The 18,284-nt window shown below is 40.3% G+C and overlaps 3 protein-coding genes across 3 annotated transcripts in view; all 3 read right to left on the bottom strand.

The window, feature by feature from the left end:
• The window catches only part of LOC137873730 (voltage-dependent calcium channel subunit alpha-2/delta-2-like), a 31,698-nt gene extending 30,265 nt beyond the window's left edge, over window positions 1-1,433 (bottom strand). The window contains exon 1 of the mRNA XM_068712110.1: window positions 940-1,433. Within this exon, the coding sequence (XP_068568211.1) occupies window positions 940-1,055 (116 nt within the window). The 5' untranslated portion in view covers window positions 1,056-1,433. The remainder of the gene's footprint in view (window positions 1-939) is intronic.
• Window positions 1,434-5,932: 4,499 nt separating this feature from the next.
• Window positions 5,933-12,699, bottom strand: LOC137873729 (aminoacylase-1A-like). The gene is made up of 16 exons (XM_068712109.1): window positions 12,684-12,699; window positions 12,377-12,568; window positions 12,079-12,229; window positions 11,047-11,111; window positions 10,788-10,892; window positions 10,597-10,691; window positions 10,320-10,396; window positions 9,485-9,574; window positions 8,380-8,436; window positions 8,193-8,266; window positions 8,069-8,118; window positions 7,225-7,369; window positions 6,998-7,066; window positions 6,838-6,917; window positions 6,664-6,724; window positions 5,933-6,562 (listed from the first exon to the last, which is right to left on the bottom strand). The coding sequence occupies exons 3-16, from the start codon at window positions 12,206-12,208 to the stop codon at window positions 6,398-6,400; spliced, it is 1,263 nt and encodes a 420-aa protein (XP_068568210.1). The 5' UTR covers window positions 12,209-12,229; window positions 12,377-12,568; window positions 12,684-12,699; the 3' UTR covers window positions 5,933-6,397.
• Window positions 12,700-14,645: 1,946 nt separating this feature from the next.
• abhd14a (abhydrolase domain containing 14A) lies at window positions 14,646-18,173 on the bottom strand. Its single transcript, XM_068712108.1, has 6 exons — window positions 18,031-18,173; window positions 17,800-17,932; window positions 16,853-17,133; window positions 16,561-16,676; window positions 15,963-16,198; window positions 14,646-15,590 (listed from the first exon to the last, which is right to left on the bottom strand). The coding sequence occupies exons 3-6, from the start codon at window positions 17,113-17,115 to the stop codon at window positions 15,408-15,410; spliced, it is 798 nt and encodes a 265-aa protein (XP_068568209.1). The 5' UTR covers window positions 17,116-17,133; window positions 17,800-17,932; window positions 18,031-18,173; the 3' UTR covers window positions 14,646-15,407.
• Window positions 18,174-18,284: the final 111 nt, after the last annotated feature.

Raw genomic sequence — 18,284 nt, 5'->3', positions numbered from 1 at the left:
ACAGAAGGACGATTTAGGAGAAAGTCACAGTAAAACCCCACCTTTCTTCTTCTTCTTCTTCTTCTTCTTCTTCTTCTTCTTCTTCTTCTGTGCAACATGGTAGGCCTAGTACTAGTAGAACTGGACATGCAGTACTACAGAAGATAATACTGCAATGTTTATTTTCTCAGGAGGTTGCTAGAGAGGCGAGTGTTTTTACAAAACAACACAACTTGAAAAGCCTGTGTGGAAAAAAAAATCTACACTAAAAAAATGAATTATTAAAAATTAAAAAAAACCTTTTCAGTTTCACAACTGAACATATTTAATGATGCCTGTGAAATACCATGAGCCTCTGACTGCTTTAACTAATACAAGCCATGATCATCTAGAACTTCACTGACTTTAAAGTAGAGAGTGGCAAAAAAAAAGGGAAACATCTCTCTATCCTTGCCATTCTTTTTTTAAACAAAAAAACCCCCCAGTGTAATAAGAGTCATTCTGCATTATTAACAGAGACATCTGATTTTGAGGCAATATGCCAAATAGATCAAAGGCTTTCAATGTTCCGATCATCTAAACATGAAGGCAATAAACTCATCACATGTAAATAGAGAGGCAACATTATGAACGAGCTTCTGCATAACTGAGACACTGAAATGTGATTAATCATATATATATATATATATATATATATATATATATATATATATATATATATATATATAAATGATCTGAACAGAGCGTGTATCAATGGCCATACTGTGGACTACACCTTACGCGCCGCTGAGCTTTAGACACTCAACGTTTACATTGATGCAACAATCGCCAACACTGTCAAATTATATAAGAGCAGAAAATACAACAGTCACGTGTCTCTTGACACCCATCGCTGAGTAGTCAAGCCCAAAGTTCCCCCCCCCAGTCGAGAAGCCCAGTCAGGGTATAACCGTCACTTACGTGTATTGCTGTGGGAACGTGAGACCCGCCGCTCCAGGCCACGATGCGCTGAAAATCAAGATGATCTGGATAGATACCAAGCAGACGATGCTGCAAGACCTTTTGCCTATCGCCATTTTCCATTAACAATTCTCGTCACGGGTTTTTTTTTTTTTTTTCTGTATACGTGAATGAAGCGCTCCGGACCGTCTCCGGGGCATATATATGTCTATATATATATATTTATATATATATATATAGACACAGCTCAGCTCGTGTGAAAACGTCCGGCTCAGTTCCCCGACGAGTTCATATCGGTGTCTTGTTTTCAAGCGGAGGAGGCGGGCATTGGCCGCGGAGGCATCGTGGACGGTGGGAGATACCCTAATGCAGCTGCCAAGACACTGCAGAGTCTCTCCTCCTGCTCCCACATATACACCACCAACACAGCCCAACACCAACACACACACACACGCACACACGCACACACACAGGCCGGCGCGTCCACGACACACTCTCACTCTCTCTCTCTCTCTCTCTCTCTCTCTCTCTCTCTCTCTCTCTCTTCAGCAGCGCATGGAGAGCAAGGCGCGTTCACGCTCACCAGGCAACAGCGGAGCAGAAGAAAAATCTAGTTTAGGCTTTATTTATCTCTGCAGAGCCACGTGGGCTTTATCATCGGCATACATTTAGTTGTTTTTTTTTATACAAGATTGGCCGATGCTCTTCTGTGTGTGTGTGTGGGTGGGAGGGGGGGGGGGGGGGGGGGGGGGGGTTTCTGTAGGCCAGCAGCTAAAGTATTAATGGATCTCTGAATGCAACAAGATGAAGAAGGTGTTGAACTGCCCCCCCCCAGGGGCCTCAGAAGTCACGTGTTCGGTACAAACTACCTGCTTTTTGGTAAATCAATAGTTACTTTTCATGTCAAGATTTTTACCTTAAAAATCACATGATGCATTTATAGAATACAATGCATCGTTAAAGACGTCACCAGCGATATCAAACCTGCTTGGTTTGTGACCTTTTACCAAAAAAAAAAAAGCTTGTCTAATCGGGGCCCGACACGGTTCAGGTCTATGAGCGCTGTTGGGTTATTGGAAGGGCCTTTCTAGCTGGAGCCTGTTTGACTTTACAACAAGGAATTTAACAATCGCTTCATAGAGCTAAAGTAGAGATTCCTCGCTCACATTTCTTCTCCTGCTGATCAGTCTTTTATTTTGAGTTGGCTATCTGCTAAACCAAATCCAATCCAATATGTTTTCACAGCTGTGGAAAAAACACTGACACTATAGTAACGTTGCATTAAAATACAGTTAGCAATTTAAATCAATTTGACAACAGAATAAGCTCTGCTTTTAGAAAATATAGCATGTTTGATGCTTTTAATATTTTGTATTTGTTGCTATTTTGTTCCATATCTGTGCAGAGAAACCTTTTTCTTCATCTCCACTGTGAACTACATATGTTCCGGTTCACTTGAACCAGCAGCAGTTCTGCAGAACGACAGAGAAGCAAAACAACTGAATGATTCAGACGTCCGTGGATGCAAATGATCGACTCTTGATTGTAACAAAATGAGAAAAAAACGGTTTAATTACTCACAAGGCTTGGATTAACAAACAACTGCCCTTAGGCCCCAAAACCTGAGGTTCATTAAGCCTATCAAGCCCTAAAACTGACACAATGTTGTAAATACTTACCAGACAAGTCATGTACCGAATATATTAACTAGCATATATTAACTTAATCAAACACAGGGGTAACTTCTTCTCCATTTAAGTATCCCAGTAAGCCAGACAGCCAGTCTGAATAAAACCGGAGCCGTGGAACTGGGACACCAGAAACTGAATGCAGCCATTGTCGATGTTCAACTGAGTTTCTCCTACAATGACGTGTCAAAATGTCTGCTGTGAATAAAGGCCTGTTAGCTGCTATGTGTAGTCTGCTATGAGCATTGTGCTGAATGAGAACTTGGAGGCGAGTACATCCACAATGCGGTAGAACGGATGTCAACAAGAGGTCCAGCGGCAAATATATCTCGTGGGGCTCCCAAACAGGTTATTCACGAGCGCTCCTTACAGGGGGGGGGGGGCAGTAAAGTACTAAATTATGGAGCCCCAGATGATAAAAATGTGTCTATTTACAGTGAATACATAAGTGCACATACAGTGCATTGCTCTTCAGTCCAGTATGGTTCTAGGAGTGTGTGATTGGTTATTTTTTGGCTGAATAAAAGATGGGATGCGCACACCTGTTATAACATAAATACATGATAGAGTGTGTTCAATTATTTCGGGAGAATGAAGAATTTATGGAGACAAATGAATAATAAAGTCAATAGTCAAGTCGGTTTCATTGTAATTAAAGCCCCAAAAACACCAATATACCTCAAAGTGTAACGTAAACATAACAAAAATGTTGTAAAAAATATCAAACTGATACATGACAGTATATTTCACTGAATATAATATCACTTATAAATGTGTATGTCTCCATTACTGGTCCCTTTGATGTCTTACCTCCTCACGTTTCCTAGTATACATTCAATCAGTAGACCTAACTCACATCAGACACTTGTTGGACTTGTTAAACACAGCTGTAAAGAAAGATGGCTGCATTCCATTTAGCTGTGACAGTGACTCTGCACTGGTGTTGAGTAGGTTGGCTGTAAACCTAAATAGAACAAAGGCATTGTGAATGTCATTTGTCACAGCTGTGTTAAATAAGTCTGGTATCTTTATTTTGCCTATGTTATTATATTATATATGTATATATATATATATATTGTAATAATAAGATCCTATAGCCTAACAAGTCACAGCCTGTAACATTGTACATTTCATACATTAAAGATATGACAATTCAACAACCAACTACCCTCTTTAATCTCGATCTATCTTCACTAAAATCTTCATTTTTTTTTAACTGTAGACTTTCAGATTATATGCAAAAATGAAAAAACCTAAACTATAACAATAATGGGAAAATAAATAGGACAAACAAAACATATTGACCGCAGCGATTGTAGAACTGCACTATTTGACGGTCTACAATAAACTCCCACTTAAATGTGTTGTGGATATCACAAAACGATTTGTCTGTGATTTCCCTCAGAAGACAGTTGCACAGCGGGAGAGCACAGTAAGAGAAATGCCATTAGGTTTGAAAGATATACAGTATGCATGTTCTATTTTTCACTGCAGCATCTGTGAATATAAACAGCTCTCCCCAGAAGCAAGAAAACCAGCGAGCTGAGACTCAGCAGTGACGTCGAAGATGTAAAATGAAGCCGCTGCAATGGAGATTGATTTAGTTGATTTAAAGATAATTTCCGACTTTTGTTTCTATGTATATGGTCATATATTTTATTTAGTGTACACTTTTCTCCCTCAGTCTGGGCTTTCTCACCTTTTCATTTCATCCCTCCTTTACAAGTCACAGTCATTACAGTCAGTCCCCTAATTGCAATATGTTTCTGAGAGCTGTTTGATTGTTTAATATAATATTGATGCTGATAAAACCACAACAGGGTGTACGTGGAGAGACTGCAGGAGCCGGGTTAAATCTCTCCATGTGTGTGAGCCCCCTGCTGAGACGCCCCTTGACCGAGACTTGAATCCTCACCTCACCTCGGCTCGCCTTAGATTTGCTGTTGTGAATCCTAAACCGGACCCCTGATTGTAGCGAGAGTAAGACGAAGCAAACAAGAGGGACATGGCTGCGGATTTTTTGCAGCGGAAATGCTTATGCTGTACCAAATTCATGAAAAGCTTTCCTGAAACGGTGAGATTTGGAACTTTTCTTCAATAGACTGTTCAACAGCATCTCTGTTTTTTCTGCAGCCAGGCATTCAGATGCTCGACGGCTCAGCCAACAGGATGACTGCACCTATTCTTGCCCCCTCTGGGAGGAAGGATGTGGGTTCAGCTTTTAGTCGTCTCCCTGATGGCCCCATGTGCTAATACTGCTGTCATGTCCTGGGGAGAGAGAAGACTAATTACTGACTGCACAGTCTTCCTGCCAGTCCCCCTTGGAGAACCATATGCTGTTAATTGGACGACAACTCCAAAGGGAGCTGAACTGTAGATGAGACCGACCTTTGCCTCATGTTAACAGCACTACATACCAAAAGACATGTTTAATTTCTTATTTCCCTTATTGTATCTTCATTAGACAACATCCTTGTTTACTAAAATTCTCCATTTTAGATACATAATCTAAGGCAAATTCTCTCGAATAAAAGCAAATAACATTTCTTTAGGTGATTTGCTGTAGAGACTTAGCTTGGCTGGCATTGACAGCAGGCTAATTTTAGACTTTGTCTTGTTGTAATAGATGTTAAAATACAATTATATGAAATGTATTATACTTAATGAGATATTTGACTGTATTAATGTTAGTATGACAACAAGACACCGACAATAACAGAATAAACGCTTGAGGCTCTGTGAAACTGTAGGTGTAGCTTTAACATCAACATGCTAACATGCTAACAACGCCATTGCTAGCATGCTGATGTTTAGCATGTATGTTTCCAAGTTCAAAATCAGAGTTTAGCATGTAAGCATGCTAACATTTGCTAAATAGTACTAAAAGTAGGCTACAGCCGAGGCTGATGGGAATGTTATTAGTTCTGCGGGACTTTGAATATACAGTAAATCCCCGTATTAAAGAAATGACAATTTGGGCCAGATAATGATGACGGTGGTCACCAAAGTGATTATAATTTATGATAAATGTCTGTCTCAAAGTTTATGTGAATCCATCTGTTAGATGAGATTATATACAGTATATATAGAAGATATTGACTGATGCTTGGACATCTTTATTGATGTATATTTGGTAAAGTTTATTGCCTGTCCTTGAAGCAGATGGTTTTTTGGAGGTTAAAAGCCTTTGCCGTAGGCAGTCTGAAATCTTCCTCCATAACACAGCTCTAATCCTGCTGCTCATTCATCTTCGTCTTTTAAATTGCTCATCAGAACGTATGAACATGAAAGAAATAAACAAATCATTTAATTCAATTCCAGTTTATTAAATAAAATTATATATGTGGAATCATAGTTTTAAAATCAAGCTAAATTTAAAAAGTGGCAATTAAATGATGTTTAATCAAAGTCATCTTCACATTTGAGTAAGTTGTTTTTTTTCCATACGAATGGAAAACATCGTATACACAACAGGTGATATATCTTTAAGACTGTGAACACACACACACACACACACACACACAGGCACACTCAATCAACAATGTTGACATACAGTCAGTATGTTAAAAAAACTGTAATGCAAAGCTGACTGTGCCTATATCCTGAGAATCATCAAAAACAAATAATCAACAGTACCAAAGGCTAAGTGCTCAGTTTGGCTTAGTGATATACATGTTATTATTCTTTGGTAATCTCTGCAAAATATTCAAGTTAAATATTCAGATCATCGGTGAAATACGTTTTTAGAGAGGATTCAAATGAAGGCTTGTCTAAGCCTCTTCAGGAAAGGCAGGAACACTGGCGAGAGCTGAGATGAGCCTCTCGAACACGCCGATGCCTTTCAGGAAGACTCGCTCGTTCAGATACTCGTTGTGATCGTGCAGCAGGATCGGTGTCCGGTTCATTGGTGAAAAGCCGATAGCGGGGATACCCACCTAGATTCAACAAGCAAACCTATTGTTAGCCACAGAACCGACGGAGCGGAATAGCGAAATTAAAGAATTAAAAAATCAAGAGTTAATGAATTTATACTCACTGCTCGGATAAATCGGCTGTCTGTGGCAGCTGGAAATATCTCCTTTTGCAGAGTTAAGTTCCTACAGGGGAGGTATTGACACCGTTTTTATGACACAAAAGGCAGATTCAGTGCAGTACCTTCATTCAGAATCACAGACCGATCGTGCATTATTAGTGTGTACAGTGTACTCACATTGCCTTGCAGGCTGCACTGAAGGCGCTCCACCAAGGGTCAGTCTCCGCTGTAGAAGTCGTTGTTTGGTTCATATGTTTCTGCAGTGGATGGCAGCTAATTTAATCTATTTGACAACAGGAGCAAGGCGACGGCACTTTTAGAACCGTAGTGAACTGACCTGAGCAAATTCGTAAGTGACATCCTCTCCTGCTTCTTTACACCACTCTTTGATCTGTCTTTCAAACTCCTGGAAGGATAATAACAATAATAATAATCAGGTTAGTTTGGAGTTATCTTTGAAGCTGGAAGTCATTTCACACATGACACATCTGCCTGTATATTAGATGTCTGCATGTGTCGATGAGTAACGCAGACAAACACAAGCTCACTCATACACACACACACCTGGAGATTTACTTTCGGTGGTATTCTCAGGTCAAAGCTGACGTCCATTTCGGCTGGGATGACGTTGTAGGCCACGCCTCCTTTGACCATGGTCATATTGACAGTGGTGACATCACCAAGCGTGAAACACTCACTGGTATTTAGCCTGAAATACACGCACACGCGCACACACACACACACACACACACACACACACACACACACACACACACACACACAGAGCAGTAATGCAGTGTAAAGCAGAATTGCATTTTTGAAAGGCCAACACTGAAAATGAACTTGACTTTTAATCAAAGAAAACTGTTTACATCATAATTCTCTGTACCAACGAACTAATTAGCAATTCAGCGTTTCCGCTCATATTCATTTATGTCTCAGGGACACAAACACAACACATAATGGCTGATTAGCATTTTGACCAGGGGCCAGATTCATGAAGTGTGTTACAATTTCTTTACATGCTTTTGTAATAATTCCCTTGAAAGTTTCCTGCAGAGAATTATGTAATTTGGTTCTAATTATAGGGAATACAGAGGAAATGTTCTAAAACTGGTATTTCAGTTAGAGTTTAGTTAGTTGTGCCACATTCCAAGAAGTCCTGATTTATGGACTCATCTTAGAATTATGCAAGTTAACTCATGTATTTGCCTTAACTTTCAATTAGTTACTACTCTTTCATTATTTGGCCGGAGGGTCAGTCTCAGTGTCAGTTACTGTCAGTATTATTTCAGCCTCGTTGTCCTGCCGATGACAATAATGATGTGTTATAAATATGCGTGTAATTAAAGAGAACATGTCTTTCCAGAAACATTGGGTACCAGATGTAAACAGATCAATCTCTCACCTGTGTTTCTCCTTCTCTCTGAAGTCCAGGAAGGAGTTTATGACTTGGCGCTAAGAAGAATAAGTACAACAGGATTTTAGGATTTAACAGTTTTATTAACTGGTTGCATTGTGTTGAAACTTACCATCTTCTCAGCAGCTGTGTTCTCCACAAACCTGGACCCATGACCCGGACTGCCTGGGCAGTGGACTGTAATCCCTGGAAAGAAGAAAGAAGTCACTCTGCTTGACTCAAGATTGACTTTATCGTCCTTCTAAAATCCTGTAATCTGTGAAGATGGTGGATTCATGAAGGTTTTACTTCATACTCACACCAGGGGTTCCTCTCTCCATAAAACACAGTGAAGGCCTCGCCAGGGTTTGCCAGACCTATAGAACAAATAAAACACGGTGAACATTCGTCGAGACTCTAAAATCTAATCTGAAGTTAGACAAATTGTCTCATGAATGTGATTTGAATGTTAGCTCATGCATGCGATTTTGACGGGCTTTAATTTTGAAATGCTGCATCAGAACGTCCTGGTTCTCTCTGAGTGACACCTTGAGATGTTCTGCTATCAACCTGAGATGAAATGATTTCGTAACTATGCATGCAATTTTGAAGGGCTTTGTCACTGAATTTAAAGCTACAGGGCAATTCAGTGAATTTTTTTTTTTCTAAAATTAAGTAATTTATTTTAAGATGCACATTTTTCAAAAGTTCTGTTATGTCAGTTATTCTTTAATCCAACCCTTATTTTACTTGAAATGATAAGAACATGTATTTCTAAAGACAGTTGTTTACTACAGAGAGACGTTGTTACTACTAGACTTCTTGAATATATATATATATATATATATATATATATATATATATATATATATATATATATATATATATATATATATATATATATGGCACTAAATAGTGCAAGTTAGATATTATTGTAATGTTCCGGACCTTTGCACAAGGAGATTTATTCAATCTGGACCTTTTGGAAATTGACTTGGTCTAGAGCATCAAAACAACTATTAAAAGAACAAACTGTGGGGCAAAGGACAGAAGTTGATGATGTACAAATGAGCAACTACACCACAGGAGGGTGTCTGAAGCGCCACAAGCAGGGGCTGAATTTCAGCACACATTTGCCTCAAAATCAATACGGGTAATTTGGCACAGTGGGTAACATGTAATATCTAAATATCACAATTATCACTACGCGCCTGACATCCAACTGTGCACTTTAGATCAGATGAAGTGCTGGCTCTGTATCAGGCACCACTGTGCAGACGCGTTCCTTTGGCAAACGGACGATTATCAAACCACTGATATTATGAAGCTGTTTTCACCTCGTGAAGCGACTCGAGTGACCTTCAGTGTTCAGGGTCTTATTCATTAACTTTTGAAAGAAGATGTTGCAAACAGTTATTTATTTACCTTCATCAAGCGCAAAGCCAATGTTTAATTTTTGGAACTCCGGATGCTTCACAAATGTTTCCATTCCCTTGTGACCTCCGACTTCTTCATCTAAAAAGAAAGACGATCACATTTTAGTTTCCACATTTCTATTTTCTATTTATCGTTTTTTTGCAGACTTGAAACAAAAGGCTTTAGGTGAATAGACAACATTCTACAAGCACCATAGGTATTAAACACAGATTTAGTACGGCTGCAGTGGATGACTCTAAATGGAAAAGGTAATTTACTGTCTTTACCGATTCTTACAAGTAGTAAAAGGTCACACTTCATCTCGACACCCTGCTGATGATTGATTACCTGGCGGATACAGATTCAGACTCACGGCCTCAGATGCTACTTGCGCCACACATTAAGCAGGTTAATAATCCACACCATGCCACTTCTACAAGTGTCAGCAGCTTTGGGGTCGTATGCCTCTGCTAACCAAAACATGTAGCAGTTGACATTAGAGTGATGATATTTCCGTGATGGACATTATCACGCTACCAGGTAGTACGTTGTAGTCTCACTCTCATTCACTGTTTGGTTTATAATAAGCTCTGATCAATATTTATCAACTGCCACCATGAAACCAGGAGCCTTTCCTTTAACAGATGGGTCCAACTTAACAGGTGTAAACAAGCTACAAGGAGAACGAGGAAGATGGCTATCAAGCACAGTCTGAACACGCCTCCTCTGTCTTCACTGACGAAGTCTAATCGGGCAAAATGAGCGAAAACCACCGGTGTGGTTGGACCGAGGGCGCGTGAATGAGAACTACAGAGAAGAGGAGGGCAGCAATCGAAGACCTTACCAGGAACAAACATTAAGTGCACCGTGCGCATCAGTTTCCGTCCCTCCGCCTTCAGTCTTCTGACCGCCTGGATGTACCTGCGGAGAACAGAAGAAGACGCCGCAGATTTAAGACGCGAATGAGAACTGGTAGTCTGGACTGACAGTATGCAGGTGAAGGGAGCGGCTCTTAAAAACAAGGTGTTTCTCACACTGAACATAATTAAATGAAGAGCAAAACAACACTAGAGTGCAAATCCTGTTCACATAAACAAGTTATCAAGGCAGTTTATACCCACTGTATAGTTACACATTTCATGTCCTGTGATCCCCGGGCAAAAATGTTGCCCTCTGCATCTTTGAAAGCACTGAAAGCATCGTATTTCCAATGTTCCTGGAGAAGAGATTGATATCAAATCCATTTTTTTTTTCATGTCTGTCACAGGTAATAACAGGATTGCAACGCCGTAAACCGAGACAGACGCCACACCTGGAAGACAGGTACCACGTCTGTGTGGGAATTCAGCAGGATGGATTTCAAGGCGGGGTTGGTCCCTTCCCACGTCATGATGGTCACAACTCTGCCTGGACAAACCTACACAGAGAGAGAATAACTTTCAGAAAAATATCACCTATATTTGTACTGTATTTACACCATGCACACAAGTGCAGGCTTCATGAATTATATCATACACACACACACACACACACACACACACACACACACACACACACACACACACACACACCTCGATCTTTCTCATAGGTAGCTCAAGCTCCTCTGCTATTCTGTCCAGGAAACGAAGAGCAGCATCTATAAATGAATAAACAGATAAGCGGAACGATCCGTTTAAATATTAATACTTATGTAAAACCTCTCAGAACACTAGACAGTCATAAATCCTGCTGCTGCTGCTGCTGCTGCTGCTAGCTGTGGAAATACTGCTGGACTTTGGTACAGTCACAGAAAAAAAAAGAAAAAAAAAAAGCTTTCTCTTACTACCTAACCACTGTCAGCCACTTTCAGATGAATGTCTGCTCTCCTAACCCTCACTACTCTGGGATCCCACACTGTCACAGGTCAGAAGGATGGTATTGTACCTCCTGATGGTCACGAAACTGAACCAACACAAATGGCTTTTTGAGGTCTATCATGAAGCGTGAGACCAGGCCTCCTGCAGACAAAAAAAACAACACATCACAGCTGCCACTGTGTTGCGATGCCATTGTTTTGGTCAGGGCTACAGTCTGTGACGTGATGAAGCAGGTCTGTGGGCTTTAGAAATACACTTTGAGTATTGAAGCGCTACATTCAGGGAGAAAAACACATCGTAAATGTGTCTATTTCCAGTGTATGTGACTAATCGGCTGACGTGAAGTAAACATGGACTAAATTCCACTGAATTATGCAAACGTGGGTTTCAGACAGAGGGTGAATACAGGTATATTTAGACAAACAGTATTACAAATGTTTTTGTTAACATTTAAGCGTGTAATTATGTTCTAGTTGAACGCCAAAATACAAGCATGAGCCTGAAAATGGGCTTATTACGTCTCCTTTAATCTCTAACTGACGCAGATAAGAAATAGACTTTGATACCGGTTTCTTTTAAATACGTCTATAGTAAAACAGTAAAACAACGTAAAAAAAAAAAAAAAAAAAAGTAGTGTAAACTGTATTTCAACAGATGTTTTGACTACAATCCCAACAAACAGGGTTATAATAAATGACAGAAATCCAAAAGGGCATGTCTCAGTATCAGATATTGATGATATCTCACCATAATCAGGCTCCGGGTGCACAGTTTTGACACGGAGGTACTCTCTGAACAGACTCACGGACAGGTCCTCTCCCCCGGGAGAGCTGCTGTGTCCGCCTCCAGCACCTGAACCATCCTTGTCAGGCAGCATGGCGTGATTTGTTTAACTCCTCTGAGGACACACAGATGTTACCATTACGATAAATATAACAACCGACGTGCAAGGACCGAGAGAGACATATCGTATCATTGTGTCCTTTATCTGTTCAGAGCTAAACCGACCGACGCGAGCTCCGGTTGTAGCTGCTGTCTCACTCACCGGGCCGGGAGCCTGTGCCGTTGACGTTATAAAGCTGGGACGACCAATTCTTTGCTAAATCAGCTAGCTATCCTCGTAGCTTGTTAGCTTGTTAACTTCTTCTTCTTCTTCTTCTTCTTCTTCTTCTTCTTCTTCTTCTTCTTCTTCTTCTTCTTCTTCTCTCTTTAGTGGTAGAAGACGCTGCGCCTGCGCCTTGACCGTTATGTTAGTTAACAGACCAGACGTCCTGGTATTAAACATGGATTACAGGACAGAACATAACGGAGATTTATTCAATCTTATTAGCTGAAGTAATCACAGTACTCACCCTGTGTTGTCCACTTGTCGTCTGACTGCTGCAGACTGGACCCGTTTCTGCCCTTCAAAATAAAAGACCTGTCGCATGAATAAAACACTAGTTTATAAACGTTTGAAACTGTTTTCAGGCGTTAACATAAAATATATGTCCTAATGTATTCAAAAGACGTACAGTATTTAAGTACAATGTGATGAGGTATTAACAAAATATATTTATATTAATATATTATAAAGAAATATATTATTTTAGTGTAATCAGCAACATGTATTGTATAAATAAAAGTAAAAATGTTAACTGTGAGTGTTATGCTATTATATGTTATATACTTGGATTTTAACTGCCATAAATATCCATGCAAGTATTTAATATGCTTGTTTACGTATTATTATTGTTTATCCAACTTGTTTTCATGAAATAATAATCTTTGAATATCTTTCCAACTTTACAGAACTTTAATAGCAACTATGTTGACGTCCTATATCGTGGCAATCTCCTAAAAGAAGAGGTGTGATGCGGCAGAAGCTTCTGTACTCCGCTCAATGATTGCAGTTTAAAGTGATATTTAAATACATTTTGCACTCATCAATCTACACTTAATACCGCATAATGACAAAGTGAAAACAGATATTTATTATAAAGACATTTTGCATTAACATTAGTATTCAGTCCCTTAACTCAGTACTTCGTTGAAGCACCTTTGACAGTGCATTCTGGCGATCCACCCCCACCTGCTTCTCCAGTGGAGCCAACAAAACGCTCAAGATATTAAAGCAGACATGTTTGTTTGAGTGTGTTTATACGTACATGTGAATTTGATAAAATCATGAAGGTCAAATAGTTTCCATGGAGACAAACGGGAAATAAAGGCGGCGATCCACTTGTGTTGTTGGACATTTAAAATAATGAAAATGCAGCATTTTTGTCAGCATCCACTTGAAATACACTGCCTCAAGTATACATGGGTAACCGTATACTTTTACGTCTGTGGCCAATACACTATAGGTATGGGTATCATATTCTATTTTTAGCTTTAAGCTTTTCAGAACATGTCTTGTGAGGTCTATTTCCCCTCACAGGGGGAATCCCTTTACTTCATATGGCGAATAATAGCAAAAAAACAGGACAGCTTAATGTAGATTTTATTTTTCTTCCACTGGCAAAGAGTTTGTGTTCCTGATAGGGGGTTCAAGGTTTCTACTGGTTATACATTTTGTTTTATGATGTATTGTGATGTGTAAATGTTGTCACCATACCTTTAGGGTCCAGCGGCCCATGATGAAGAGGTGCTCTGGTCCTTCTCCCCTGACGACCATCAACCTGCTCCAGTATCAAGAGACAGTCAAAGTAAGCCGATAACTGTCCACTCACCGATTGTGACCAATTTAAAGTAAAAATACACAAATTCCAGCTTTTTTTGACTTTTTTTTTTCTGTCATGTGACCATACAATTATTGGCACCGTTTGTTTCTTTCTGCAGGTGTGGAACATGGAGCGAGCCTCGCTGTGAAGGGTCTTTGAGGAGCATGAAGAGGTCAACCCTGTCAGTTCACCATGATGACACTGCGCCTCCTGCTGGTCACCTTCTCCAACAACAAGTTGTTGAATGCCAACGCGGGCAGTGTGTTTGTTTGAAATGCAAAATACTTATTTCAGTATCTATATTTGGCCCTGCTCTGTGTGCTCCTTCTTCTCCATTCTAAATTTGTATTCATTCATTGCACTAAAAGGAGTAAAATATATGCTTACCTTGAGAGCTCAACACACCGCAGCTTTAGGAAACATCCACGTCTGGGCTCTGCAACGTTTCTGTACTTGGTCGTGTTTTCGCACTTTAAGGCAAGAGGGGGACCAAGCAAACTCCCAAGAACTTTCCCAAAAGTTAGATAAGTTAGCAGTAAAATGATGTAAATATATCATAATAACCTAGAATCCTCAAAATATGGCATTTTATCAAATGACACATACAAAACACACAATTTCTGTTTTTATTTTATATGCACGCCTTATTTTAAGTTGGTTTTTTGCATGATTGTCCAAACTTATTGCAAATATATTACATATAACTTTATCATCAAAATATAAATAAATGTGAGCTATTTCTTAAAAATCTTTTCAACTTTTTTTTTTTTATTACAGTGTGCATCACTTCGGGTTCTTTTTGTCTAGCATATGTTTTCTGGGAAGCTGGAATGGTTTCCAGATTTTAATATACAAATATTTATTGTCAAATGTGAAGCTAACAGAAGCTATTCAAAACACAGGCACCTGCCACATTTGCATATTTGCAGCAAACCTACATGTCACCTACAAAAATGGTAACGGTGAAGCAAACACTTTCCATGTTTTGTTTTTTGTTTTGTTTTTTTACATGCAAAGAGAGACATGAAACACATGAAACAAAACGCACCACTATACAAATCTGAAGCTATTTTAACAACAAGCTGAGCGGAACTAGTATTTTTGGGTGACACAAAAATAATACTTCTATAATGGAAACATCTGAACTACGGTGGTGTTAAATGTCACTACGAGGTTTTACAGCCCATTTCCGTGTATTCACACTTACTCCCATGCCAATGTTCTTGCTTCGGGTGATGATAAAATGAGAATAATGCAGCTCTTAGAACCTTTGAGCAAAATTGTCACCACACTAAACCATTGATTAGGGGGACTAGTGTTCCTCCGACTACGTCCTCTTCCTTCTTTCCGCCTCTTCTTCCTCCACCACACGTCTCACTTCAGTTTGCTGAGGAAGTCGATCAGGCCTTGGTGAAATTCTCTGGGTTTGTCCATGTAGCAGGCATGGCGAGCTCCTTCTAGCTTCAGCACAAAGTGATGTGGAAGTTGTATGAGGTTCTTGTGGGACTGGGCACCCAGATTAGTGTCCAGGGCTCCGAACACAATTAGAGTGGGAATCTTAAAAAAAAAAAAAAAAAAAAAAGAGAGAGCACACAGGAGAGTGAGGAAAACTGTGAAACTACACAGACTAGAATGTGTTTTTACACCAATATCAGCATACAACTGTGTCAAGATATACAAGTTGTACTTCATGTGTGTTTGAAGAGACATGCTACACACACATACAAGGCTCTCTGGTGGGTTAATCTGGTCATACCTCAGTGTAATGATTCCCCATTATTAAAGGCACAGTTCACCCAAAACAGAAAAGTTCTCCCTAATGTCATGTTTACTCACATAATACAGAGACTAATGACTGCATTATGCAACACACACACACACACACACACACACACACACACACACACAGTACCTCTTTACCTCCCTCACCTGAATATTTTGATACTGCTGTGGAGTGTAGCTCCGTGTGCCGACCGGTGCTATGGGAATGAAGCCCTGGAGCTGAGCGCTGTTCTTCATGAGGAAGGGGACGGAGTAATGTCCGCTCATGGAGGGGCTCAGCAGCACCGCTGCCCTGACGCCCAAAGACTCCATGAACCTTGACAGAAGGTCCACTCGATTCTGATCCGTCTTCAAAGCCTCAGAGTCGGGCGATTTTCCATAACCTCGGAGGAGAAGAACAAATGTACACCCTGTTCACACCGGTGTGCTTTTCAATGTGTACTCACTGTGACTTCTTATTATTATACATACACTATCAGCTCAAAAAAAAATAAAAAATAAAATATATATATATATATATATATATATATATATATATTATATTTTCTACACAAAACACCAAGAATGTGTCAATCTACTCATTTGTCAATGATCCATTTTCTAGTATATTACTATTCATTGTGATGAAAATAATAAAGTCACAGTTTTCTGACTAAACTGTGCAATCTGCAATACTGTAAACAATGTGTGTAGTTCAGTTCAAGGTGACATCCTCATCATAATGTGCAATAACAATGAGTTCTACCTGGAAGGTCCATCGCTAAGGCCTGATATCCATTAGTTGCCAGTAGTGCCATCGTGCCGAGCTCCTCCCAGGTTTTGGATGTGAAGGCCTGGCCATGCAGAAGGACCACTTGCAGCCTGCATATAGAAATCATTTTTTTAGGATAGGACAACTACCATACGTTAGAGCTGTAGATTAGCAGCACCACCGGTGTGTTTGTGTGCACTGTATAATCCTCACTCTCTGGTTGTGATTACAAGGACAAGGCATGCAACGTGCTCAGATGTTTTAAATAGTTCTCTCCACTTGTCACCTTGGCAAGATCTGTCGTCCAGCTCCATCAACAGGTAAAGCTTCTCTGAAGAACAGTGGAGGGTCCCCGGGTAGCTGCCCGGTGCGGATGGACACGTTGATGGTTGGAATTGGGGGAGGAGGGGTGGCCATCAGCCCCATTCTCTGAGCTTCCAGGGAGGGCTCCATGCTGCCCTGGCGAATGGAAGGCAGCAGCAGGTACAGCAGCAACGTGGCCAACAACACCAGGCCCAGAACAACAAGACGATTACGCAAGAAATTCATTCCGTCAAGGTAGACGATCTGGGAACAAGTGACAGAGAGAGCATTGTCTGAGAGACCGTCATGTGGATCCTGATCATACGGTATTTGTAATTGTTTGACAGTAGACGGAAACTGCAATCCCCATCCATCAAGACCAGTGTGGTTCAACCTATGGCTTTACATTCGCAAGCTTTGATTTCTACATTATGTTTTCATTAGTTTTAAATCATCATTCACACAGACTAACTCACCAACTGCATCGTTAATATGAGGAGGAACACAAGCTGTGTGTGCAGTACACTAATGTTGCCACACCTGCAGATGCCAACAATTGACTTGATGAGTAAAAGGATTGCACAACACGTAGGAATGATGGCCAAAACTATAAAAAAAAAAAAAAAAAAAAAAAAAAAAAATACACACACAAAACAACATGTTTCTGGAGGCGGCTGTGCAGTGACACAAAGTGAATCGAGAAAAAGACAGAAGAGTCATATGTTACAGGAAAGCTAACCTTCTAGGATGAAGGACGGACATGCTGATGTGTTGCAGAGCAAATAAGTTAAGCCGACGAATTCAGCTAAAATATGCAAAAATGAGCTCACATTCGCTCGATGTGTCGCTCTTCTACTAGCTAACGTTACACCTCCGTACAGCGAGACGCTGCAGGAGACATTAAGGATGCAGCACCAGAGGACAACCTACCGAGACAGAGGAGGCGATAGTTAAGACACGTTCACTGGCGGGTGGACGAGGCTGTCTGCTTTATCGTCATGTCTTCTGCATTGCTGGTTGCCAGTGATGGGGAAATGTTGCAGAGCGGCTCCAGGGGTCGATGCTGGTGGTAGGCGGTAGCTAACGTTAGCTTTGGTATCTGAGAGGAGAAATTCTTAGCTTGACGCTAAGTTACACATTATTGTTCTGACGAGACACTACCTGTACGTCCCGCGTCCCTTGGATTGAAAAAATGTCCAATCAATTAATTATACAGTCAAAGCTGGACAGGTAATGTCACGCGAGAAAGTCGAGGGATGCATAGGAATTTTGATGAATAGGTCTCTTTCACGTAGAAGGTTTAAGTCGTCTGTTCCTCGTCGGAGCACATTTCTAGCTGCACATAACAACACTACGCACTTCACGTCGTTTCCTGCTGCGGCTCGCGGAACAGTTGACCGAACTGCTTCTGATTT

Source organism: Cebidichthys violaceus, unplaced genomic scaffold, assembly GCF_023349555.1.
Source record: "Cebidichthys violaceus isolate CVI_PGR_0920_01 unplaced genomic scaffold, fCebVio1.0.p SCAF_17, whole genome shotgun sequence".
Lineage (NCBI taxonomy): Eukaryota > Metazoa > Chordata > Actinopteri > Perciformes > Stichaeidae > Cebidichthys > Cebidichthys violaceus.
The sequence above is the reverse complement of the archived record's forward strand: the minus strand, read 5'-3'. Positions and strand labels throughout refer to the sequence as shown.

Bases quoted from the DNA above. Each gene is read 5' to 3' on its own strand.
- LOC137873729 (XM_068712109.1), bottom strand. From the start codon at position 12,208: ATGCTGCCTGACAAGGATGGTTCAGGTGCTGGAGGCGGACACAGCAGC. The intron at 11,112-12,078 runs GTGAGATATCAT...ATTCATTTATAG, and splicing joins GCACCCGGAGCCTGATTATG to ATGCTGCTCTTCGTTTCCTG. The intron at 6,725-6,837 runs GTGAGTACACTG...CCTCCCCTGTAG, and splicing joins AGTGCAGCCTGCAAGGCAAT to GAACTTAACTCTGCAAAAGG.
- abhd14a (XM_068712108.1), bottom strand. From the start codon at position 17,115: ATGAATTTCTTGCGTAATCGTCTTGTTGTTCTGGGCCTGGTGTTGTTG. The intron at 16,199-16,560 runs GTAGAACTCATT...TTCTCCTCCGAG, and splicing joins CTTAGCGATGGACCTTCCAG to GTTATGGAAAATCGCCCGAC. The intron at 15,591-15,962 runs GTGAGGGAGGTA...TTTTTTTTTAAG, and splicing joins AGCAGTATCAAAATATTCAG to ATTCCCACTCTAATTGTGTT.